This window comes from Ovis canadensis, chromosome 11 (genome assembly GCF_042477335.2).
Source record: "Ovis canadensis isolate MfBH-ARS-UI-01 breed Bighorn chromosome 11, ARS-UI_OviCan_v2, whole genome shotgun sequence".
Taxonomy (NCBI): Eukaryota; Metazoa; Chordata; class Mammalia; order Artiodactyla; family Bovidae; genus Ovis; species Ovis canadensis.
This window is the reverse complement of record NC_091255.1, coordinates 16,043,575-16,069,215: the sequence shown is the minus strand read 5'-3', so window position 1 is coordinate 16,069,215 and position 25,641 is coordinate 16,043,575. Positions and strand designations below refer to the sequence as shown.

At 53.9% G+C, this 25,641-nt stretch overlaps 1 protein-coding gene across 1 annotated transcript; it reads left to right on the top strand.

Moving 5' to 3' along the window:
• The first annotated feature begins 944 nt into the window (after positions 1 to 944).
• On the top strand, positions 945 to 24,864 carry TRIM25 (tripartite motif containing 25). Its single transcript, XM_069602541.1, has 9 exons — positions 945 to 2,116; positions 7,077 to 7,172; positions 10,390 to 10,623; positions 13,535 to 13,706; positions 15,859 to 15,924; positions 18,767 to 18,793; positions 19,145 to 19,222; positions 19,353 to 19,451; positions 21,182 to 24,864. The coding sequence occupies exons 1-9, from the start codon at positions 1,517 to 1,519 to the stop codon at positions 21,709 to 21,711; spliced, it is 1,902 nt and encodes a 633-aa protein (XP_069458642.1). The 5' UTR covers positions 945 to 1,516; the 3' UTR covers positions 21,712 to 24,864.
• Positions 24,865 to 25,641: the final 777 nt, after the last annotated feature.

Below are 25,641 nucleotides of genomic sequence, written 5' to 3'. Positions count from 1 at the left end.
TTATTCACTAACTAATCAGCCTTTCTAAACTTCTCTTCCTGGAAGGAGAGGTCTACAAGCATTCTGGCATGAGTCAGGTCACCTCACCCACAAGAGCTAGGTCAGAGGGAATTTCATAATGTTTATTTCCTGGAAAATGCTCCCCGTGGGGGACAACATTTTATAGTAGGACACACTTGGTTTTTGGAATCATAGTCTGGATACCAATAATCATTACCTTAGACAAGTTATTTAGTTTCTCTAAGCCTCAGCTTTCTCATCTGTACCATAAGGTGTTTATACCTCAAGGATTTAGAGGCTAAATAAATAAATGTAAATTTCCTACCTTCTTCAGTCTTCTTTTTCTCATGCAAATAACATCGTAATATGCAAGAGAAGACATGGGGTAAATAGTCCTGGAGCAATAGAGAAAGCTGGAATTAGGATGTTGAATAAAGCAGTCTTGAGCTAGTATCCCAGTCCTCTTTTGTATGAAGTATGTGACCCTCATCTATAAAATGGGCATAATGACGTCCCTCCTGTAGTGCTAACAAGGATTATGGGAGATTATAAGGCTATCTACGACTCGCCTAGCACCCAGAGGTACGGATAAATGGTAGTGGTCAGAATTAGAATCCGCCTTTCCCCCCTTTTTGGTGCCCACCCTGTCCCCAAAGTAAACTCCAGTTCACTCCCCCCATAGCACTACGTTTCCTTTCGCCCGCATCTCCTCTCTTGAACACGTCTCCCCTACTGCACACACACTTGTCCTGCACCGAGGCTAGAGCAGCCGGGGAAACAAAGCTACAATTAGAAAGCAACTAAATAAACAATTTTGAGAACAATGTCTCAAAATTATATTTGTGTGCGTGCACAGGCGCGCGTGAAAGTGGGGACGTATGAGACAGATTTTTATGAGACTAGGGTATCTCCAAACTCCAGGAAACTAGAAGCCGGGGCGGGGCGTAGAGGGGAAAGCGTGTTACATCGCCGGGCGCGGAAAGAAATCGCCAAGAGGAAGCCTCAGCCTGCGGAGATCGTGTTGCCCAGACGCCAGGGCCCAGCACCAGGGAAACGAAAGGAAGGATGAAATAAAATTTTAAAAAGGCAGAGAGTGGCGGGCCACCCGGGAAGCCCTTGCTGTAGGTGTTTCCACAGGTCCGTCCGATAAGCCCGCCTGGCGTCCGGCCGGGCTCCCCGAGGGTAGGGACCCGCGCAGGCGCGCCCGCCCGGGGCTCCGGCGCGCTCGGGAGCCGGGGTTCACTCCTCGCCGCGCGGCCGCGGGAACCGCCCTGGGGCCGGGAGGCCGGTCTGAACGCCCAGGGTGCGGCGCCCCGCGCCCGTCGCCTGGGCCGAGCGCGGCGGCCGGGACCGCGGGGACCCCGGGGCGCCCCCACCCGGCGCGCCCCGCCCGCCCCACGTGACTTCCTGGAAGCCCGGGGGCCCCGCCCCGCCGCTCGGTTTCGTTTCCTCGGCGGCCTCGGGGCCACTGCGCCGCCGTTTCCCCGCACGTCCCGTCGGGCGCCGCAGACGCACCATGGCGGAGCTGTGCCCGCTGGCCGAGGAGCTGTCGTGCTCCATCTGCCTGGAGCCCTTCAAGGACCCGGTCACCACGCCGTGCGGCCACAACTTCTGCGGCGCGTGCCTGGACGAGACGTGGGCCGTCCAGGGCGCGCCGTACCTCTGCCCGCAGTGCCGCAGCGGCTTCCCCGCGCGGCCGCAGCTGCGCAAGAACACGGTGCTGTGCGCCGTGGTGGAGCAGTTCCTGCAGGCCGAGCAGGCCCGGCCCGCGCTCGCCGCCGACGGCTGGACGCCGCCCACCCGCGCCGCCGCCCCCAGCGCGGCCGGCCAGGTGGCCTGCGACCACTGCCTGCAGGCCACCGCCGTCAAGACGTGCCTGGTGTGCATGGCCTCCTTCTGCCAGGAGCACCTGCGGCCGCACCTGGACAGCCCCGCCTTCCAGGACCACCCGCTGCAGCCGCCCGTCCGCGACCTGATGCGCCGCAAGTGCGCCCGCCACAACCGCCTGCGGGACTTCTTCTGCCCCCAGCACAGCGAGTGTATCTGCCATGTCTGCGTGGTGGACCACAAGACCTGCTCGCCTGCGCCCCTCAACGAGGCCAGCACCGACCTGGAGGTAGGGGGCGGCGGGCGGGGGCGCCGAGAGGCAGCCTAGGCCGGCGGGGTGGCGCACAGGGCCCCGCTGTGGGCAGTGTGGCCGACCAGGCGGATCCCGTGGGGGCGGTGGAGGGGCATCCTCAGGCCTTGCTGTGCCTGAGATGGGGCCAGGGGTACAGCCAGTGTCCTGGTAGAAGGGGCCGTGAGAACATACAGCCCTCATATTCGTGGCTCACCCCACTCACCCATTTTACAGAGGGAACTACTTAAGACGCAGGTGATATGTTGTTTGCATTAAGCCTAGCAGTTGTCTGGGGGTCGCTTGTGGCTCAGACGGTAGAGAATCTGCCTGCTATGCTGGAGACTCCGCTTCTATCCCTGGGTCGGGAAGATCCCCTGGAGAAGGGAATGGCAACCCACTCCAGTGTTCTTGCCTGGAGAATTGCATGGACAGAGGAGCCTGGCGGGCCACAGTCCCTGATGTCTCAAAGAGTGGGACACGGCCGAGTGACTACACTTTCACTTTAGCAGTGATCTGACATGTTTAGTAGAGGGTTTTGAACATCAATATGAGGGCTAGAGGTTACCTACGTTCTCTTAAGTTCCCCTAGCTCCCAGGTGGTGGGTATAATGAGTTGTTTACAGCTGAGGAAGTAGGAAATGGACATTCAGAGAAGTTCATTTCACTTGAGTTAACCCAAGTGGCCAAGTGGTCATTGAGCCTTGGCCAGCTGGTCGGACACCATTGTTGCTGTTTCTTCTGGTGGACCAGCCTCAAAACCAAGTCCTGGAATTCAGAGCACAGGACATTCCTGAGGTCATGTGAGATAAAGTCTTTGTGAGCCAGAGACTTCTGGTGACCGAGGAGGACCTACCACTGTGAGGGGGAGGGTGGGCAGGGTCCCAGGAAGCCCTGGACAGGAGGCCCAGCTGCACGCTTGCTGTGCCCTTTCTCCTGCCTGAGCTCCTTTAAAGCACGGGGCTGGTCCTCATCAGCAATGTGAGGAGGGGGATCAGGGCCCTTCTTGGTCTGAGATGGTTTCAGTGGTTGCCTGGGGTCGGTCCTCATCAGCAATGTGAGGAGGGGGATCAGGTGGATTCCTCAGGGCCCTTCTTGGTCTGAGATGTTTTCAGTGGTTCGAGGACCCTGATTTCCCATCTGGAATGGAGGCAGAGGCTGAACAGGTGTAGGCCCACTCCCTTTCCTTGCTTCAGTCAAACTTCAGGGTGAGGCCTGGGTTCTTTTCTCTCTCCCAGGCTCTCAGGGAAAACCGGGGCTGTCCTCGTGCTGTCTAAGGAGATGTGAGGCCTGGGGAGCTTTGCAGTGGCTCCACGGCCCGGGGGCAGGTGCTGCTCTGGCCTGGGCAGGACCCTCCCTGCCTCGCCTGCGTGTCCAGGCCGAGCTGGGTTCCTGCGGCCTGCTTCCCTGAGTCCCTCAGGCCTTGCCTGACATTGACCAGCGAGGTACAACTGTCTCAGGCCCAGCCCACTTGGGTCTCCACCTGTTACAGGAAAGAACCTGCCTGGCCTTCAGAGCCTGGAGGCCTGCTCTGCGTACATCAGCTGTGGTTCAGGGCAAGTCATTACATTTCTCTTGAGGGTCAGCGTCTTCATCCCTAAAACGGGATTAATAGCATTCCGTCTGCACATCCAAGAGTGGCCAGGAGGCTCCAGGGGGCTGAGCTGTTTGGGAAGTGCTTCTTAGGCAGGCCCCAGGGCCCAGCTGGTTGACTCGGATTCTGACCAGAGCTGAATGTTGAGACCTGGGTTTGAATTCTGGCTCTGCTTCCTGGCTGGGAACCCATCAAAGGGCCCAATAATGCTGCCTATCTGAGGAGGTGGTTGGGAGGATTAATGAGGTGATCCATAAATGGCGGGTTTTGTTTATTTGTTTTAAACACAGCTGTCAATCTGCCTGCAATGTGGGAGACTCAGGTTCAATCCTGGGGTCAGACAGATCCCCTGCAGAAGGGAATGGCTACCCACTCCAGTATTCTGGCCTGGAGAATTCCAAGGACAGAGGAGCCTGGCAAGCCACAGTCCATGGGGTTGCAAAGAATCAGACACGACTGAGCAACTAACACTTCACTTCTTAGCTTTTAGGTTGTGGGTTTTTTTTTTTCTTTTTCAGTTGACAGAGATCAGAGTTGCTTTTTAAAAAAAAACTTATTTTAAGTTTTGGCCCTGATGGTCTTAGTTGCGGCGCACAGCTTCTCTAGTTGTGGCGCGTGGGATTAGTTGCTCCTTGGCATATGAGATCTTAGCTCCCTGAGCAGAGATTGAACCTGTGTCTCTTGCATTGGAAGGCGGATTCTTAGCCACTGGACCACCAGGGAATTCCCCATGCATGGCATTTTTATAGCTCACTAGTGCTCCATAGAGCTGCTGCTATCATTTCTGTTACTCAGAAATTCCCTGAGGAGAGTTGCTGCATGGAGGGTGTTAGACTGCCCAGATTTTCTTCTCAGGTTGTGTGGGCCTGAGGACTTGGGCAGCCTAGATCTGCTCAGAAGGGCTGCTAGCAGTTCTTATCCAGGGGGCAGAAGGCAGTGAGGGGCAGAAGGGCCCTTTGTGGTCTGGTCTGGAGCCACAGCTTCCGCTCGATCTCCAGGGCCTGGGGCTGAAATCTGCGCCCAGGTTATCTGTGTGCCATACACGCTCGGCTTTCTAATCCTTTTAACAAGCCTTGCCTGCCCTCCATTCTTCTGGCCTGCTGTGTCCTTTAACCCTGCGGCCCCCCACCTTTTTGGCAGGCAGCAGGGACTGGTTTCATGAAAGACGGGGAGAGGTGGTTCAGGCAGTGTGGGGAGCGGCAGATGAAGCCTCGCTTGCTCGCCTACTGCTCACCTCCTGCTCTGCGGCCCGGTTCGTGGCAGGCCTTGGACGAGTACCGGCCTACAGCCCAGGGTTGGGAACTCCTGCTTTAACCTATCTCCTTTTCCAGCCCTGCTGCTGGTCAGTACTGGCGGCAGAGCCAGCCCAGCTGGGTTTGATCACTGGTGTAGGGTGGACTCAGGACTCTGGTGCCTACTTGGAGGACCGAAGTCCCTAGTCTGTAAAGCGATGCTCAGAACTTTGAAAAGTTCCCTGTCCTTGATTAGCTGCGCTCAAAGGCCTTGGGTGGCTTTCCTTTGGTCTATAGCCATGTGGGCCCCTGTGTACCAACAGGGACTGTTGTATGCATTTGATCAATATGTGTAAAATCTTTCAAGAATGGTGAGGGACAGGGAGGCCTGGTGTGTTGCAGTCCGTGGGGTTGTAAAGAGTCAGACACGACTGGGAGACTGAACAGCTATAAGAAAGACCACTGAGAGTGGGTCTTGGAAACAGTTGGCAGCCCCCAGGAGTCCTGAGATCTCTTCCAGGTCTGAGACCTGTGAGGCTGCATGTGCCCAGGGCTGGCCTTCTGCCTTTGGCCGCAGTTTATCTTGGCCACTGCTAGAGGCTGGGTCAGAGGTTATTGTCACAGAAGTCACATCTGAAGCACCATCAGTGACTCGGGCTTTCAGGGCTGAGTTAGTATGGCCTTGGTTTGTGCTTCCAGCCTTTCCATGTGACTGTCACTGGGTTATTCAAATCTGGAGTGAAGGTCAGTGACCTGGGAGAGTCAGAGGAGAGGAAGGGAAGGCCAGAGTATTGTTGAGCCAGCTAGTTAAGGGACGTGCATTTTTTTCCCCTAGAATTTCCTGTGTGCTCAGTTTGGACATAAGTCTGTTATTGTAATGCCAGCATCTTGTAACACTAGTTAATAATGATGTGGCTTAGGTAAGCCCCTTAATTATTCTGCTTCAGTGACATCATATTGTAAAGGGCGGATAATCCCCTACCTCCTAGTGTTGTTTTTAGCTTTACAAAGTTAATATGTGGAAAGCACTAGAACAGTGTCTGACTTGGAGTAGTTCACGACCAACACTAGCTGCCGTTATTACGGTGGAGGTGGTGGTGATTTTCCTACCCGTTTCTACGCCGCAGCATTTTGCCTGAGTTGGGTGCAAGTCAGCTGGTGATTATGAAAATTTACGAAAATACTCAGAGGCTTCGGGTGGCATTAGCTGCCTTGGCGCCTAATTTACTTTTGCATCGGAACGTGACCTGGGGCCTAGCGATTCTGAATCACCCTAGTTCAGTTTCAGGGACTGAGCTGGTTTGCCGCCGGTTCGTCCTTATTCCAGGGTGTAGCCCTTGGAGGGCTTTTGTCTGTGGGGCTTATCAGGTGAGCCTTGGACTTTGGTTTTTGTCTCCCTGCCTCTCTGAGGCGCACAGAGGCTCTCCCAGCTGTGTTCCGGAACTGGCAGATGGCCCTGGGAGAACCCCAGATGCCAGGCTCATCTCTTTGGGTTTCTTTCTGGATTTTAACTGTATGGTTCTGCCTTTCTCTGTTAGCCCCCCACTGGTTTTCAGTAGGTCCCTCCTCCCCCAGTATATTGTCTGCTTGTTGGTTGTTTGTAGTGGGAGGCTTGGTGTGAACAACTCCATTTGCCACTTACTGAAGCGGCTATCTCAGCTCATTCTGTCTGGGTGAGCTTGGCCCCCTTGCTTTCCTCTCTGCCTCAGTTTCATCATCTGTAAAATGGGTTCTAGTGAAGAAGCTCGTAGTAATCCAAGCTGATATTTGCTAAGGACGTTTGTCCTTGCTAAGATCCAGGCACTAGGCTGAGGACTGACACTGCTTCAGTTAATTGTCCTTCTAGCCCTGCAGGGTAGGAACAGCTGTGTCTATTTCCTGACCAGAGAAACAGGTGAGAGACAGTTGGACAGCTGAGAACTGAGTCTGCTCTGTCCAGCTCCAAGTCCTATCCTTATAACTTCTTCACTGTGCTGTCCCCCTGAAAGGATGGAGGCAGTAAACACGAGCATGCGTCAGAAAGCTGCAAGCAGGCGAGACTTGGGGTGGTGGAAACAGCTGTGGGTCCCTGGTGTTGGGTGCTTCTGGGGGGCTGGGACAAGGTGTGTTCTTACCCGGTTCGTTTTCTCTGCAGAACAAGTTGAGGCAAAAACTGACTGTCATGTACGGCCAGATCAATGGGGCATCAAGAGCGCTGGAGGACGTGAGAGCCAGGCAGCAGGAGGTGCAGGTGAGTGACGGGGCGCCCCGCCCCTCCGGGGAGGCGGGCTCAGCTCTGGCATCCAAACGGCTCCTGTTGGGTCCACGCACAGTCAGAATTCAACAAAACATGCAAAAATCTACATGCCCAGAGAGATTCTTAATAGACTACGAGTCCAACCTGAGTGGGAGGAATCACTGAAAATTAAGGTTAAAACATAGCACCATAAAAGTAGCTACGGTTTAAGTGGGAGAGAAAAGAAAGCAAAAGCTGCATCTGTCTGTTTGGTTTCCGGCTGCGCTGCACGCAGCGTGGAGGAACTTTTGTTCCCCAGCCAGGGACGGAACCCTTGTCCCCTGCATTTGAAGCAGTCTTAACCACCAGGCCCCCAGGGAAGTTCCTGCACCTTCTTGTTTGTAAAAAGTGTGTTTGTCTTCTAGGACTACTGTAACAGATTACCACACACGCAGGTTCCGAGAAATGTAGTCTCTCACAGTTCAGTTCTCGGGTTGGTTGCAGGCACAGGCTTGGTTTGAACGACCGCATCTGCCACTTACTGAAGCCGCCGTCTCAGCTTGTTCTATCTTTGTGAACTTGACCCCTGTGCTCTCCCCTCTGCCTCAGTTTTATCATCTGTAAAATGGCCGCCAGGAGGCCCGCAGTCCAAATCCAAAGTGTCGACAGGGCCACGCTGCTTCCGAAGGTCCCGAGGAGGGGTCTGTCCCCGCCTCTCCAGCTTCTGGTGACTTCAGGCGTTCCTTGCCTTGTGCCCACATCACTGCAGTCCCTGCCCCCATCTTCACATTGCCTCCTCCCTCTGTGTCTGCTCTTTGTCGCTAATAAGGACACTTGCTAGTGGATTTAGAACCACCTGGGTAAGCCCGGATCATCTTGGCTCCAGGTTTCTACCTTGGTTACATCCACAGAGACTCCTTTTCTCAGTAAAGTCGCGTTTCCAGGTTCTGGAACACGGATGTAACTTTTGGGGAGCCCCCATTAAGCCCATTACAGAAAGTGTAGGAGAAAAGATTGGGAGGAAATATAGTCAGGGAATAGTAGTGCAGGTGTTGGAGTGGCAGAATTATAGAGGTTTTTCCCCTCCAGGTTCATAATTTTTATAAGGTTACAGTGCTTTTACGTTGAGAGGAGGTTTGATTTTTAAGCATCCTTTCTGGAGGGGCAGCATCTGGTTTCACTGCCACAGCTGTGGTTAGATTAGATGAGATCTAGATTAGAATCCTAGCCTGTGATACTGTGGTCCTGTTGGCAAATCTCTGAGCCTTAGTTTTTCCATCTTCTTCCAGAGCCTCTTTCCGAAGGTGAGCTCGAGGCTTAAGTGAAAGATTGCACGTGAGAATGCCTGTATTGATTGGCGGGCAGGCTAAGTTCTTGGAGCAGAGATACCCCTCGGAATCAGAGGCTTCAGTAAGATCGCTATGTATGTTCCTCTCTGCGACGGCTCAGGGCTGGACCCGAGCCAGGCGGGCTGTGGGATGGTCTGCGGCCTGTGACCCATCAGGCTCCAGGCCCTCGTCTTCTTCCTGCCCTTCCCCCGTCTCTAGCTGCCACTGGGTCACCGTTAGATCTTTGCTGTAGCCTGTGAGGAGGGGTGACAAGGGGGGAGAGTGTTGCGCTTGTTACTTGTGTTCGCGTTGCTTTGGCTGCAGCGTAGTCACCTGACCAGCTGCAGGGGACGCTGGGAGATGTAGTCTGTGGCTGGGCAGCCGTGTGCCCATCTGAACCCAGGGGTGTTTTCTTACTGACGGGGGAGAAGAGGATGAGTGTTCGGGGACATTGATGGTCACATTGAAAGGGGCAGGGTCAGGTACTGGTTTAAGAAATGAATCGAATTCTCAGGAATTCCTGGTGGCCCAGTGATGAAGACTCTGAGCTTCCGCTGGAGGAGGCTTGGGTTCAAATCCCTGGTGGGAAAACTAAGATCCTGAATGTCGCATGGTGTGGCCAAAAAAAAAAAAAATTGAATTCCAATCTCCCTGGCCCTCTTGTGTGTGTTTCTCTTTGTCAAGTTTGATTCTGAGCTGATGAGGTGACCCAACCTGTAAAGGGAAACTGCAGCTTCTAGAGCAGTGCTGTCCAGTAGAAATACAAAGTGGACCTTATATATAACTTTAATCTGAATAGTGCATGAGACTAGGTCTGTTAAGGTATTTTATTTAACTCAGTATATCCAAAGTGTTATTTTGGTCAATGTAAGGTATTAATGAGATGTTCCATACTCTTCTTAGGTCACTCTGTCTCACACCTTAGCTTGGACTGGCCGTAGTTCAAGGGCCTGCAGCTGCGTCTAGTGCGGTTCTAGAGGGAATTGTCTAGGGCAGCTTCATACCCTTGAAAAAAAGTTACTCATGAACCGCTTTCTAGCTTAAGAAATAAAACATTGCCAAGGAGAATATAGCCCTGGCTTTGCTTTCCCCTTTCTGTATCCCTCGTCCTCTCTTCCGGAAGCCACGGAGAGTCCATGGGGACACAGAGAGTTGGCCACGACTGAAGTGGCTGAGCACGCACGCGCCGTTCTCTCTGTTTCTAAGTCTTGGGTACGGTGCATCTCACTGCGTGTCTTCTATAAGTTGTTTTTCCCTTATCATAGTTTAATATTCCATCCCAGGGAATAATTGTCAGTCTTCTAGTGACTGACATTCAGGTTGTTTCCTTGATTTTGCTCTTCAAACAGTGCTGCTTAGAGCATTCTTGGGTGTCTCTGGAGCAGTCCTTTTCTAGAGTACATTCTTTGGACTCAGTTGCTGGGTCCGAAGGTGGTGGTGGTGATGGTGGTGTTCAGTTGCTCAGTCATGTCCAGCTCTTTGCAGCTCCATGGACTGCAGCACGCCAGGTCTCCCTGTCCTTCACTATCTCCCAGAGTCCGCTTAAACTCACGTCCGCTGAGTTGATGATGCCGTCCAAGCCTCTGTCATCCCCTTTTCCTCCTGCCCTCAATCTTCTCCAGCATCAGGTTCTTTTCAAGTGAGTCAGCTTTTCACATCAGGAGGCCAGAGTATTTGAGCTTCAGCAACAGCCCTTCCAATGAATATTCAGGGTTGATTTCCTCTAGGATTTAGGTCATAGGGTATGAACACCTTGAAATTCACTGATCTTGCCAGATTGCTCTCCAAAGTGGTTGCACCCGTCTGAGTTTCCGTGAAGCCCAGGTGAGAGCTTGCGGTGCTCCGCGTGTCGGGCCCAGCCCTTCGGCCCGTCTAACGGGTGCCCTCTTGTCCTGGCCTCTCAGGAGGCTGCACATAGGAAGATGGACCAGCTGAGACAGGAATACCTGGAGATGAAGGCTCTCATCGATGCCTCCGAGGCCAGCGCCACAAGGAAGATAAAGGAAGAGGAGAAGAGGGTCACCAGCAAGTTCGACAGCATTTACCAGATCATCCTCAAGAAGAGGAGCGAGATCCAGACCCTAAAGGAGGAGGTTGAGCTCGCCCTGACTAAGGGGGACGAGTTTGAGTTTCTGGAGGTGAGTCATGATGAGCGTGTTGCTGAATCCTCTTTCTGCCTCGCATTACAGTGTGGAGCGGGACTCTCAAGGGGTTGGGGCGGTAAGGGGTTTTGGAAGCATCCCTGAGACACACAGGCTGTATTAGTTTTCTACGGTTTGTGACCACTTACCGCAAACTACGTGGCTTAGAAGAAAAGCTGTCCATTACCTCACACTCTGTGTGGCTTAGGCTGTGGTCTCACCAGGCTGTATGTTCCTTTTGGAGCTCAGGGTTGTCTTCTAAGCTGACATGCTTTTTTTTTTTTTTTTCACTGTGTAATTTTTCTGTATTAAAAGAGATTTGTTTCTCTGAAATGGGATGAGATTCAGTCAAAACAGTCAGCAGTGTGTATCCATTCAGCCTCTTTCCCACTTTTTATTCTTCTGGATTGCCCCAGAGTTCTTCCTGTTATTCACATCTATCAGAATCTTAGTGATAACGTTGCTGCTGCTGCTGCTGCTGCTGCTAAGTCGCTTCAGTCGTGTCCGACTCTGTGTGACCCCATAGACGGCAGCCCACCAGGCTCCCCCGTCCCTGGGATTCTCCAGGCAAGAACACTGGAGTGGGTTGCCATTTCCTTCTCCAATGCATGAAAGTGAAAAGTGAAAGTGAAGTCGCTCAGTCGTGTCCGACTCTTAGCGACCCCATGGACTGCAGCCCACCAGGCTCCTCCGTCCATGGGATTTTCCAGGCAAGAGGACTGGAGTGGGGTGCCATCACCTTCTCCGGTGACAATGTTACTGATTCCTTTGCAGCTTAAGCTCTCTTCAGCCTGTGTCTGGTCAAATCACTTGGAATAAGCAAGGTCATTGTTGATATCTGATCCTGATTGAACTCCATCTCTGTGTACAGCTTAAACTCTTCATTCGGAGGGCTTCATACTCCCAGAAAACCACAAACTTCAGGGAAGTTTTAGCTCAAGACCCATTTTTCAGTGTTTTCTGCCCTTTGATGTCTCTCCTTTGCCTGTCTGACAAACACAGAATACCTGTGTCCCTTGGACATCTCCCCCAGGACATGTATTTCTCTCCGCCTTAGAAAAAAGCCTAATTCTCCTTTGTTGGGGTCCAGTGTGTTTGGTACCTGTGGGTTCTAATAACTTATAAATAGGGCGTCTGACTCTCTTGTTTAAGAACGGATATTCTGTCGTTGTTGTTCCTGGTTGCTAAGTTGTGTCTGACCCTCTGGCAACCCCAGGGACAGTAGCCCGCCAGGCCTTTCCCTCTGTGGGATTTCCCAGAGAAGAATGCTGGAGGCGGTTGCCGCTTCCTTCTGGGGAAGCTCTCATGCTTGTTGGCAGAGTTCAGTCCCTCGCGGTGCAAGCTTGAGAGCCCTGTGTCCTTGAGGTTCCTAGAGGCTGCCACGATTCCTCAGCATGTGGTCCTCTTTCGACTGGGCAGCTGGTTTCCTCAGAACCAGCAGAGAATTTCTCCTTCCGGGAAGACCCACTTTCTGTTTTAAGGACTTTTACCTGATTTGGTGAGGCCCACCCAGAAGAATCATCTTTCTGCAGAAGGCAAAATGAACAGATTGGGATCTCACTTACATGCGCAGTACTCCTGCAGGGTTCCCGTGTACTGCGACGAAGTGGCAGGAGTGATACCCTTTCACACTCACTGTCCTGCCCTTAACCTGGGGGGAGGATGTGCAGCGTGTGTGCCCAGGGCAGTCAGGAGGCTTGCGGTCCATCGTGGGATGCTGCCTGCACTAGGCTGCCACCTTCTTCCCCCCATCCCACCTCTGCATGGTCCCCAGAAGTATCTTTCTACAGCACGGACACCCTTTCTGCCTTTGTGTTCTCGGCGTGGCCCGTAGGGCCCTCGGTGACCTGCCTGCCTTTGCCAGCAGTCTTATCTCTTGTGAGCCACCCCCAGCATATGCCTGGGGCTCTGACCCCAGCAGGGTGCTCCTCAGAGGCCCTGAGCGTGGGCAGGGGACTCTGAGACTGGCCTCTGCCTCGTAAACCCTGTCATTTGTCCAGGGCAGCCCCAGTTCCCCCATCTTCTGGGATCCCATTGTTTTCCCACTGCTGGTGATCCGGAGCACGTGACCTGCCTCTGCTCTCTCCCTTGACAACCTCAGTCTAGACGTGCTTGTTTCCTTGTCTGTTTCGAAGGCTGTCTGCGCCTTTCAGGAGGGGCCCTTCACCCTCCCAGTGTGCACAGGAGAGTGCCGGGCACGCGACGGGTGTCTCCGGGAGCCCTGCTGACTGGGTGGCATGCTGCTTTGACACCTCAAAGGCCCAGATTCCACATTCAGGTCCTGGGGAGGCACAGGAGTGCCCAGGAACCTTGTCTCCCGTGTGCAGGGTCTTCTCACCACGCCTGGCCGGGATGGCATTTTCTTCCCACGTGCTCACTCCTGTTTGTTGATCTAGCTGCCTCGAGCTCTCCCAGAAGGATTCTGAGTCCACATCTGGGCCTCTTGAGACCATATGATGTGATTTGGTCTCCAAGCTTGGGAGACCTTCTGTAAGATTCTTCTCCTGCATTGGATGTGTGGCGGAATCCTGCAGCCCTCCAGGCCTTCCTGTTCTGTTTTCAGAACGTGCATTCAGAGCTGGTCTTTGAGGGGTGATGGTGGTGGAAAGAGCATTATCCATGGGTTAGGAGGCCTGGCTCCCAGCTGTGTCCTTGCTACTAATCGGCAGAGGTCCTGGCAGGACACCTGTCATTTCTTGACTGCAGTTTTTCCCTGTGTAAGGTGAGGGCTCTCCCACCTCCAGAGGACTGTGTCTTAGAGTGGCACTTCAACCCCCAGCCACTTTTGAGAGGCTGATTAGGCTTAGTGCCCATGGGCACGGGGACGCTCCTTCCAGGGTTCATGAGGCCTGAGCCTGGGCCCTTGCTTTGCCAGACCTGCCTGAACTAACCCCCTGGCTCATTGCAGAAAGCGACAAAGCTGCAGGGAATCACCACGAAGCCAGTCTTCGTCCCCAAGGTGGAGCTGAACCACGAGCTGATTAAGGAGGTCTATCAGGGCACCTCCGACCTCAAGAATGAGCTGAAGCGGTCCCTCAGACAGCCCCAGGACAAGAAGCTCGAGGAGCTCACCGTCCCAGGTAACCATCGGCAGCCTCCCTGGCTTTCCACTGGGGGTTCTGGAAACGGGATGGGTCCCCTCTGCTGTTGGGGAAGGGAAGTCCTGCTCTGGAGGACTGGGGCTTGAGCTTCAGATGTTACAAGACCACTGCCCTCATCCAGGAGGCAGTGGGCAGTCTTCACCTCATCCTGAGACTGTAGCCACCCTTCCTAAAATGTCTTTCGTGGCCAGGTGTTATGAAGGTCCTTTCTGGATAGGCTTTTATTTGGTCTGAGTCTGAGGCTGGCTCAGATGGGCTGAATGGATTCTGGGTTGTCAGTGTTGTTTGGTAAGGAAGTGGCTAGTTTGGAGGTCAGAGAAACATGAAATTCTTTCTTGATACCCCCTACCTTGGGGCCTCCCAGGTGGCTCAGTGGTAAAGAATCTACCTGCCAAGCAGGAGACGTGGGTTTGATCCCTGGGTTGGGAAGATCCCCTGAGAAAGAAATGGCAACGCTTCAGTACCCTTGCCTGGAGAATCCGATGGATAGAGGAGCCCGGCAGGGTACAGTCCATGGGGTTGCAAAAGAGTTGGACACGACTTAGCAACTAAACAACCACCACCCCGTGTCCTTCTGCTTATATCCAGCCCATTGTCAGATTTCGCTTCTTAAATATCTCTGGACTCAGCTCGTTTCACTGCAGCCACCACATGCCTGCTCTCCGCTGAATCACCTGCGGCAACTTCCTAATGAGCGTCTCTGCGGCTGCTCCTGTCGCAGCTGGAGAGAGTGCCTCAGGGTGACAGTCTGCTCTCCTGGCACCCTCTCCCCTGCCTCCTCTTTGGAGAATTTCCTTTGTTTAGATTGCAGACCACACTCTTGACTCTGGCTGTTAAGCCCCTGCCTGATCAGGCCCCGTCCACCTCTCCAGCCCTGAAGCGGCCCCCTCCCCCCAATACATCCCTTTATACTCAGTCCTTCAAAAATGTTAACATCCCTGCCACAGGGTCTTTGTACATCCCACCCACCCCTACCCCCCCCACCCCTACCCCCCCCCACCCCTACCCCCCCCCACCCCCACCGCCCCCCCCCCCCACCACCACACACACACCTAGAGGGCTCAGACTCCACCAGGTGACTCCTGCCTCCCTTGGAGATCAGTTAAAACGTTAACTTTTCTCAGCAAACTTTCCCTGTTGCCACTCCGGCTCTTCAGACAAGGTCCCAGGTCCTTATCCTTCCTTGGGGCCCTTTTTGCACCTGTCGTTTAAAAGAAATTATATATTTATGTAGCTGCCTCGGGTCTTGGTTGCATCATGCGGGCTCCTGCATTGAGGCACATGGGCCCTCTAGTTGTGGCTTGCAGGCCCTGGAGTGCCCAGGCTCACAGGTTTAGTTGCCCTAAGGCCTGTGGGGTCTTAGTTCCCCAGCCAGGGCTTGAACCCGTGTCCCCTGCTTTGCAGGGTGGATGCTTAACCACTGGACCAGCTGGGAAGTGCCTTCGCGCCTGTCGTTTTGCTCCTCCTTGCCATCGCCCTCCGTCTCCCCTGCCAGATTGTGATCCGTGAGAGCAGGGGCTGGGTCTGTTTTTCGTCCAGTACTGTCCCCAGTGCCTGGCACAGAGCCCAGCACACACTGGGTCTTCGGTCTGTAATCCAGGGAGCAGGCCTGAGTCCCAGCCTGGTTGGCCGAATGGCCCTGCCGAAGAGCCTGCAACCGGTGTGCCACGGCCGTGGCCACGGGGAAAGCTAATTTGGTGCGTTAGCCCCGCGTGTTTGTTTTCCTGTTGCACCCGTGGTCGCTGGCCTGGGGACAGAGTGGTGAGAGACTCCTGGGGGAAAGGAACCTCCTGGACACAGCAGGCACCTTGGTCTCACTCCCTGGGTGAGGGGTCTTCCCCACGGTTCGGGCGAGCAAGCACAGCTCACAGACAGGTCAGCGGTCATAGAGCTGGGTGCTGGCAGAGAAAAGACTCCACCCCAGCTACATTTTAAGGCAGAGAAGAGAGGGAACACACCAAACTTGTGTTTCTATTGCCTCGTTTCTAGTGCTTGTAAGCGGTCAGCGGGGAAGGCTGGTGGGGATCACCTTTGTAACCTCCCTGCAGCTCGCTGCCCTTCTACCGTGAGGCTGGCTCCTCGGCTGGGTGTGGAAGAGCCGCCTAAACTAACCTCTCCTCCTTTGGCCCAGGGGACGCTGGAGGACCCTGTGCACCACACACACCGAAGCCCCACCGGCCTGTGAAGAAGGTTGTGAGTAAGTAGTCGCACCTCCCTCCCCGTGGGCGGTGGCAGCCGTGGGCATCAGCGCTCAGGCTGAGGCACCAAAGGGTGTTACGGCTCCTCCCGGGGGGCCCGGCCCACCCCAGGTCCTGGGAGGCCCGGAAGCGCCTGGGGGCAAGTACCGACTGACCCTGATGTGGGGAGGTTGCAGGGCTCCTGGGAGGACCAGCCGTCAGCGCTGGACAGTCCCACTGCTTGGGACGGCAGGGTGGCCAAAGCTGGTTCGTCTCGAGAAATACTTAACGTGATGCCAAGTTCCGGCCTGGGGGGTAGCACCCCGAGCAGAGGCCGTCTCTTTTCGGTCCCGGGTGGGATGCAAGTCAGCCCTCCCGGAGCCTCTCAGCCTCTTCTCCGTCATTACCCTCTGCTTTTACCCCTCAAGCCCTTTTAGACAGAATTTTCCTAGTCACCCCGTACGTGAAGCTTAATACCCCACATATGGTGTGACTGTTTACATATGGTGCTGTGATCCATAAAAAGAACAAGATTTTTCCTTCCTTGCCTCTTCCTGAGTCCCTAAAGATCAGTTTTTGTCCTCCACTTTGGGGGTAATGGGCTGATGGCTCAGATGGCACCTAATCTGCCTGCCGTGCAGGAGACCTAGGTTCGACTCCTGGGTTGGGGAGATCCCCTGGAAAAGGGCACGGTAACCCACTCCACTATTCTTGCTGAGAGAATTCCATGGACAGAGGAGCCTGGGGGGCTACAGTCCGTGGGGTCTCAAAGAGTCGGCCGTGACCGAGTGACCGTCACTTTCGCTTTCACTTGGGGATGTTGGAGCCCTTGTTGAGATGGGGGCTGGGTGCAGAATGGTCCTCAGGTTCCTCATCTGTCGAACGCAGACCATAGTGGCGTTGACCTCATGGGACTGTTGGGTGACGTTTATGTGGGTCACTGATGGTGAAAGCTCTAAAGGCCAGGCGTACGTCCCTGATGCTGAGCTGAGACTCCAGCACTGTGGCTGCACGAAGTGAAGAGCCGACTCACTGGAAAAGACCCTGATGCTGGGGAAGATTGAGGGCAGGAGGAGAAGGGGGCAGCAGAGGATGAGATGGTTAGAAAGCATCACCGACTTACTGGACATGAATCTGAGCAAACTCCGAGAGACGGTGAAGGACAGAGGAGCCTGGTGTGCTGCAGCTCATGGGGTCACAGAGTGGGACAGAACTGAGCGACTGGACCACAGCAATAAACGCCATCAGACTGTGGACCGAAAGAGCCAGTGAGGACGGGGGAGGGCTGCTCGCCGCCGTGGTGGGTGAGGGGTGAGAGAGCTCTGCGCTAGTTTTTGTTGTTGTTTGCTTGTTGTTAGTATTTAGTGCTTTCGGAGTGGAGTGTAGTCAGGGGCTGGCATGCCTGGGGCAGGGGAGGAGGGGGCCTTCAGGGGAGCCTGACATGTGCAGGGTGCCCCGCGTGAAGACGGGGTGACACGCACTGTTAGCCTGTGTCCTTCTCAAGGCTCGGGCCCAGAGAGCCTCCCTCCCACTGCCCCCTTCCACAAGCCCGCTCTGCGTGTGCGAGCCGAGGATGCTGGCATCAGGCTGCTCGTGGATGGACTCGTCACAGTGTGGGGGAGGCTCCCGTGGTCACTGGGAGGGAGCCCTGTGCCCACAGCCGAGGTCACAGCCTGGAGTCCTCCCAAATGCTGGTCCAGTGGGAGTGGTGGGGGGTGGTGAGACACAGGTGGGGAGAAGGGGAGAGTGAAAATGACCCCCGAGAAACAGGGCTCTGAGTGAGAGGAAGGGGCGGCCGGGGGCCATGTGGGGCCGTGGGTGGGTCCAGTGGGGCTGGTCTGGAACATGCAGGGTCCTCAGGCCAGCGGGGATGAGATCCAGGACTCCCCTTTTCATTTCAGTTGTGGTAGTGAAGAGCGAACCCGAAATCTTCCGGCCCTCCAAACTTGAGCACACATCAGAGTCCAGTGGCTTGTAACCCAGACTGTTAGTTTCAGCTGGTCTGAGGGGGCCTGGGAATTTGCATTCCTTACAGCTGCCCAGGTGACGCTGACGCTGCTGGCTTGGGGTGCATGCTTCGAGGATAGTTGTTTTAGCTAAACTCAGTCCCCATAGATATACACTGCAGATACTTTATAAAGACTATTGTGATATCTGGCAAGCATGTTTTTTTTTTTTTTTTGGCTGGCTTTCTATGTGGGTTTTTTTGTGTGTGTGTTTTTGCATTTTTTTCTTTTGTAGAGATATGATTTACCTACAGTAAAATGTCCAGATCTTAAAAGGACAGTTAGGTTAACAAACGCATACATCTGTGTTGCTGCTGCTGCTGCTAAGTCGCTTCAGTTGTGTCCAACTCTGTGCGACCCCATAGATGGCAGCCCACCAGGCTCCCCCGTCCCTGGGATTCTCCAGACAAGAACACTGGAGTGGGTTGCCATTTCCTTCTCCAATGCATGAAAGTGAAAAGTGAAAGTGAAGTTGCCCAGTCGTGTCTGACTCTTAGCGACCCCATGGACTGTAGCCCACCAGGCTCCTCTGTCCGTGGGATTTTCCAGGCAAGAGTACTGGAGTGGGGTGCCATTGCCTTCTCCGATACATCTGTGTTACCATTACGCAAATTGGGATAAAGATTTCCATTTCACCAGGAAATCCATTCATGTTCCTTATTAGCCCCTCACCGCCAAAACCATGATGTAGGACCGTAGATTAATTTACCTATTGACCCCCTTATATTTTTCAACGTAAAATGTACTAGCTCTATTTGTATGGGTCACCTTCATGTAGCGATTATTATTATGGTGTTTGAAAGTATGGTTGTGTTGTGCTTTGAAACATTTTAATTCTGAAAATTTTGTTTTTCAGAAGAAGAGAAGAAGCCCAAGAAACCTGGTAAGTTATGCATTTCTGCATCTTTTAGCTCCTTGAGTACCCACGTGCAGAACTAAATGCCAGCAAGGAAAGCTGAGCTGTGGGCTGGTGTGTGTTGGGGGAGGGTCTGAGATGGGCATGGGCTCCATAACTGTGACTTGTGCTGGCCGCTGGGTCTGGGCTTGGGCGTGAGGATAAGTGGACATGCATGAGACCAGTATGATGCATGTTCCCCTGTCTGGACTCTTTCATGTCACCCTGGTGGTCCAGGTGTGTGTTTGTGGAGGCAGCTCTTGAGAAATAGTGTGGGAGGGATTCCAGGCCATCAGGTCACTCTGTCGTTTCCCAACTCACCTCTCTTCCTTATCCCAGCCTCTGCCTTACTCAACAAGCCTGTCACCTTTGGATCCTCGGAACACTTAGTGAATCTCAAACAACCTGGCCAGGAGGGTGAGTTCTGGTGGGCCGTGGACAGTGGAATGCTCTGAATTTGTTTCGAGCGGGAATGAGCAGGAGTGAAAAGCAGCACTTTTCATTTTCATGCATTGGACAAGGAAATGGTTTTCTGTTCCTCCTCCAGGTGCAGCCAAAGCCCCTGCCGTGCCACCGACCTCAGCATCTCTCAACGCCAAGGTGCTGGAGAACTTCCTAAGCAAGTCCAGGCCGGAGCTCCTGGAGTGTGAGTAGCTGCTGCCTTGCTTGTCCTTGCCTCTGTCTGGCGTGGTCAGCCTGCCCCTTGGAGGGTGCCCTTACTGCTCCTCTGTGGCTTCCAGCCTGGAAGTGGTGGCAGTTCCTTCCTCCAGGCCAGGCCTCGGGCCACCCATAGCTTCACCCACGGAGCACCCTCCGCTGGTGGTCACTTCCTTGCAGCTGCAGAAACCTCTCTCTGCAAAGTATGCTCTGGCCCTCCTTTTCCCACAGCTGCTGTGGGCGTGGTTTTGGCGCAGTGGGCGTGGCTCACCCATTGCTGGAGCTGTGGGTGTGGTTCTGGCACAGTGGGCGTGGCTCACCCATTGCTGGAGCTGTGGGCGTGGTTCTGGCGCAGTGGGCGTGGCTCACCCATTGCTGGAGCTGTGGGCGTGGTTCTGGCGCAGTGGGCGTGGTTCACCCATGGCTGGAGCTGTGGGTGTGGTTCTGGCACAGTGGGCGTGGCTCACCCATTGCTGGAGCTGTGGGCGTGGTTCTGGTGCAGTGGGCATGGTTCACCCGTTGCTGGAACTGTGGTACCTGGTATCAGGGCCGGCCTCCCTGGAGCTTCCTGGCTGGGAAAGGCCTCCCCTGCCCCCAACCCCCGTGATTGATGCCAGGCTGCTGGGGGCAGTGCTGAGCCACATGTCTGTGGAGAGCCCTGCACTCTGCGGTACAGCTGTTTAAGCAGAGGAAAGGAGTTCTAGGGACTTAGGGTATTCAGAGGACATTTTCCCAGGCCATTCATTTTGCCCTGGGGGAGGCCCAGGGCCAGGTGCAAAGTGTCTTTCCCTGAGCCAGGGGGTGGCAGAGAACCCTGGTCTCTAGCTTCCCAAATTTCTAAGCTCAGGATTTTCCCTGTCTGCCCAGCTCTCTATCATTGGTCCAGGGACCTCTGTGAGTGGAAGGGCAGGGAGGGCTAGGGAGGAGCACCTATCCTAGGGAGGAGGTGGAGGCCAGGCTTATGTCCTAATCAAGGATTCTATTCAGGTCATTGCTATGCTTGGCAGACCTCAGTTGACTGCCCGCTGCCCCCAGTTAAAGTCGAGACCCTTTGGCTCGGCACTGGTGGCTTCAGAGGTCCCTCTTCTCTCGCTGCAGCCTCTGTGTTCCCAGCTGCCCGGGCTTCCCTGTTCCCAGCACGTCCGTCATCCTCGTGACTCCATGCCTGCCTTCACTGTCTCTCGCAGCCTTTCTCCCTCCCCTGCTCTCCTGTTTAATTCTCATCTCCCTTTCGCTTGGCTCAGATTCCAGCCCACCCCTGAAGTACGTGTTCCTCGGTGCTCTCCCCTCCCTTGGCCCGTTACCCCCATGGCTGTGTCCCTCCAGCAGAGTGCCTGCCCGTCAGTGGAGCAGGGAGTCCTCACTGTTGTCGCTGCTGATGTGCTTGCCTTACTTCTGGGAGTGGGAACTCCACGAGGCCAGGCCCCACATCTGGTTCATGGCTGCGCGTCCTGTATAGAGCCTGGCATAAGCCAGGGGCTCTGTAGGTGGTTTTGGGTGGAGGAATAAAGAGACAGATGGGTGACTGATAGACACACAGATGGCTTGATTGGCAGTTAGAGAGGTGGACAGATGTCTGACGAGCTGGACAGAATGAATGGGCTGGAAGGGTGGTTGAATGGATGGGAAGAACAAATGAATAAATATTACCAGCTAGAGAAAGGAGGCAAGGTGGGAGTGCTCGGAGCGCCTCTGATTGACTCCTTGATGCTTCCTCAGATGTGGTTAAGGTTGTCCTGGACTACAACACCGCCCACAGCAAGGTGGCCCTGTCCGAGAACTACACCGTCGCGTCCGTGGCGGAAACGTCCCTGAACTACCGGCCGCATCCCCAGCGGTTCACATACTGCTCGCAGGTCCTGGGGCTGCACTGCTACAAGAAAGGGATTCACTACTGGGAGGTGGAGCTTCAGAAGAACAACTTCTGCGGGGTGGGCGTCTGCTACGGCAGCATGGAGCGGCAGGGCCCCGAGAGCCGGCTTGGCCGCAACAGCGCGTCCTGGTGTGTGGAGTGGTTCAACACCAAGATCTCCGCCTGGCACAACAACGTGGAGAAGACCCTGCCGTCCACCAAGGCCACGCGGGTGGGGGTGCTTCTCAACTGCGATCACGGCTTCGTGCTCTTCTTCGCCGCGGCTGACAAGGTCCACCTGTTGTACAAGTACAAGGTGGACTTCACCGAGGCCGTGTACCCCGCCTTCTGGCTCTTCTCCACGGGTGCCATGCTCTCCATCTGCTCCTCCAAGTAGGCCGGCCACGGATGCTCGGCCGGACCGCCCACGCGCTTCCCCAGGTCCCCCCGGGAGGGTGCTGCAGCTGGGACCCCTGGGGAGTTGCCCTAGGTCCCCCAGGGCCAAAGGGATGGGAGGGGAGCTGCGGAGGGCGGGAGGCTGGGCAGATGGCATGAGAAGTCAGGGTTGGCCAGGGACAGGGGTGGGGTGTTTGCCTTGTGGGTCAGGAAGCCTCCCACTTCCTGGTGCCTCTCCAGCCGGATGCCCCCCTCGGTCCTGGTAGATCCAGGCGGCTGGGCGGGTCTCCAGGGAGTCAATGTCACAAGCGCCTCTTTCCTGCTGGACATAATCTGTAACCCCTGTGGGTTATTCCTCAGGCCTCTGGTGCCTGCTTCTTTCTTCTCCGAAGTAGCCTTCAAATCTTGGAGTTCTGATGACTCTTTGTAGAGCTATTCAGGTCTGTAGATTAAAAAAAAAAAAAAGCCAAAGTCAGTGAATTTCATTCCCCTCCACTGCCTCCGTGTGGGAGTTGGGATGAATGCTCAGACTTCTGGTTATTTTCTGTGCTCGAGGGAAGCGACCCACAGCAGGTCTCCACCCAGACCGGAGTTTCCCAAAGAAGCATGTCCTTTTGCCCTCTGTTGTCCCTTCCTGTCCTGCACCTCATCACCCCATCCACGGTTTTAAAATGTTGAGTCCCAACAGGAATGCTTCCGGTCTAAGGTTTCAAACCATGATCTGGATCAGTCTGTGCTGACTTTGTGATTCAGGGTCAGCATGACCTGGTCCCCACATGACCAGAAGCCTCACCAACGCCTGTGTATTATGAAAGGCATTTCCGCAGATGCCTTTGGCTTTGACTGCGGCCCAAGAACCTTCCGGTCGCACAGGCTGTGGGGCAGCGGTCCCCCTAGGCAAGAGGGTGTTAGCAGTCGGCAGCTTTGCTCTCATCAGAGCGTCTCGCCTTCTGACTGGCTCTCCTCAGTGCTAGCCTCCTTCCTCCAGGACCGTGAGACCCTGCCCTAGCTGGCGGACACCCCACCGTGGCCAGCAGAGCTGAACGGTTAGCTAAGCCTGCTGCCACGCAGACAGGCCCGGCGCGGCTGCCTCCATGACCACCCCAGTCACCTGCTTGGGTGCCTGCCTGTGGCCAGAAGGGCCTGCTCTCAGATCCATGGGTAGCAGCAACATTCCTGTTCAACCCAGCGCTGGTCCTCTTGTGAGTCAGAGAGGCCTGAACCCTTCTACTCTCTTCCTCACTTGAGCCAAATGCAGATGTAGGAATTGACCAGGAGAAGGGTCAGAAAGACTGAAACCAAGGAGGAAGCCAGCTGCCAGGCTCAAGTAAAAGGGGCTATTTTTTCCTGCAGTGTTTCTGTGCAGTGGAAATAGCCTCAGTCCACTGAGGGCTGGAGGGAGTGGATGGCTGGAATTTCCTGAGCTCCTTACATCCTTATCAGGATGTAAGTTTTCATCCCCAAAGTGGGAAAAATGTAACAGCCTGTGAAGAAATGAGTCCTGCTCTGGGCTTTCCCAGCAGGGGAGCTGAAGTCAGGCTCCTTACTCATGGTCTGAAAAGGGCGATGCCACTGGAGACAGGCACCCCAGGCCTTCCCATATAGATGTTTGATGTTATGTCAGCTCATCTTTGGTCTTGTGCTGGGTCTTCAGGGCATTCTAGTTAAGCCCAGAGCACTTGATATTGCCGGCGGAAGTGTTGATCTGTGTCACCTTCCAACACGAACTTTCACTTCCTTGGGAGAGCACTCATCTTTGTAGGGAAGGTCCCCTGCAATAGTTGAACTGTGGGTGTTTGAAGATTTTCTTCCTTTGCTACTGGGAAGAAAAGTTCTTTGGTGATTCTTCTCTGCTTTTGCAGATGGTTCAAAGCACCTTCATTGATCTCCTGAAACAAAAGCCTTGTTCAGAGCCAGTTCATACTTGGGGAACAGCTGGGTTGAGGAGAGTGCCCAAGATTAAACCACAGGTCCTGCTTGGGCTCTCCTCTAGAAATGAGGGCAGCCGGGGGTGGCGCTTCCCTGATAGTGCATCGTCCAGCTCAGGACGGAGGAGCCTGAGCCCCTCTTGTGATGAGAGGCAAGCAGGTAACCCAAGCTGAGGCTTATGTGGGTGCCTTGGAGACGTGAATTGAGGAGCATGCCCTCGCTGTCTCAAACCATACTGTGTCCAGTGGTGAGACTTCATGTCCCCTCTCACCTTGCAGGGCTGGTACCCAGTGGTCAAGTCTTAGACTTGGGGGAACTTTGCATTAATTTGACTTCCCATTTTGCAGAGCAAGTCAGATGGGCAGGTGTTGGATGAATCCACTCACTGCTCTTGCCATCCCATCTTGGAGGAGGTACCTTGTAGATGCCCCCTGGTACCCTGGGGGAGGGTCAGAACTTCCCAGATAAACATAAAAAGTGTTCTCCCAACCTAGGTAGCAGGGACTGTCTCTGCCACTCTGGCATGATAAATCAAAGATCGGGGTCAAGTTTTTGTTGTTCAAAGACTGATTGATTGGTTTGCCTGTTTTAATTATTCTGAGATGGGTCTGTGATCTAGAAAATAATACCGATACATTATTTCTTACCTTATTCTGTCTGACCCTGCATTGATTTTAATTAGGAGTATTTAAGCCTGTATTCTTGAGCTTGTATTTTTGTGCATTGATTCTTTAGGACATAATCAGTGTTGTAGACACTGTTCCTTTGAAAGGCATGAGAAATACCAGGACCAAGGCTGGCTTACGTGCCTTAGGAGCTTTGAATGCAATAAAGCGGTGGTGTTGGGTGCTCTTGCACACTTTCCAGTGTGTGTAGAAAGTGTTCCTTAACTGTCATGCAGGAGTCAGCAAATGAGGTACCCAAGGGCCTCTGGGTAGCCCCCACTCAGCTGCCTGCTAGATTTCAGCAGACCTGGAGCCTACTTGAGGCTGCATGGGTGGGGCAGCCCCTCAGGAAGCTTGCCATGAATTCTCAGCCAAATGTCCTTCTGGGCTTTGCTTCGGGATAATCTGAAGATGAGGGTAGGGAGGTAGGGGAGGGGTATGAGTGAAAAGAGTAATCAAGGAAACAGTGGTGGAAATATGAGTGAAATATTATTCTTTCTACTGTTGTCGCTGTTTGAAAATTCCTATAATAATAAAAACTTAAAAACAATGAACCAAAACTAGCCAGCAGTGGGCCCGGATTTTATCCTTGTTTGAAGAGGGGAGGGAGTTGTGGGAGGTGTGGATTTGAGGTTGTTGTATGATAACTTGACTGGCTGTTGTCTCTTGTTCCTGGTGGGGAGATTCTAAATCCTTGGAATTGCCCTCGGCAATGGGAATGTCCTTGTAATTCACCAGCCCCTCTTATCACATCTGAGCTTATGCTAAGAGGTGAGATGACCCAGGATCGGGGCTGGTCATCAGAGAGGCCAGCCATGAGATTATAAATAAAATAACGTGTACACAGCAAAGGAAACCATAAAGAAAACAAAACAGAAAGACACCTATGGAATGGGAGAAAATATTTGCAAATGGTGCACAGACAGGGCTTAATTTCTAAAGTAGACCAACAACTCATACAGGAGCAACAACAGCAAAATACCATCCAATCTAAAAAGAGCAGAAGACCTAAATAGATAATTCTCCAAGGAAGACATACAGATGGTCAATATGCACATGAAAGGATGCTCAACATCACTAATTATTAGAGAAATGCAAATCAAAACTACAGTGAGGTACCATCTGACACCAGTCAGAATGACCATCTTTAAAAAGTCTATAAATAACAAATGCTGGAGAGGGTGTGGAGAAAAGGAAACCCTCCTACACTGCTGGTGGGAATCTAAGTTGGTGCAGTCACAGCGGAAAAGAGTGTGGCGGTTCCTAGGAAAACTGAAAATACTATAGAATTACCGTAGGGTCCAGCAGTCCCACTCCTAGGCATGTGTCTGGACAAA

Bases quoted from the DNA above. Each gene is read 5' to 3' on its own strand.
- TRIM25 (XM_069602541.1), top strand. From the start codon at position 1,517: ATGGCGGAGCTGTGCCCGCTGGCCGAGGAGCTGTCGTGCTCCATCTGC. The intron at 15,925-18,766 runs GTAAGTAGTCGC...TTTGTTTTTCAG, and splicing joins GCCTGTGAAGAAGGTTGTGA to AAGAAGAGAAGAAGCCCAAG. The intron at 19,223-19,352 runs GTGAGTTCTGGT...TTCCTCCTCCAG, and splicing joins CAAACAACCTGGCCAGGAGG to GTGCAGCCAAAGCCCCTGCC.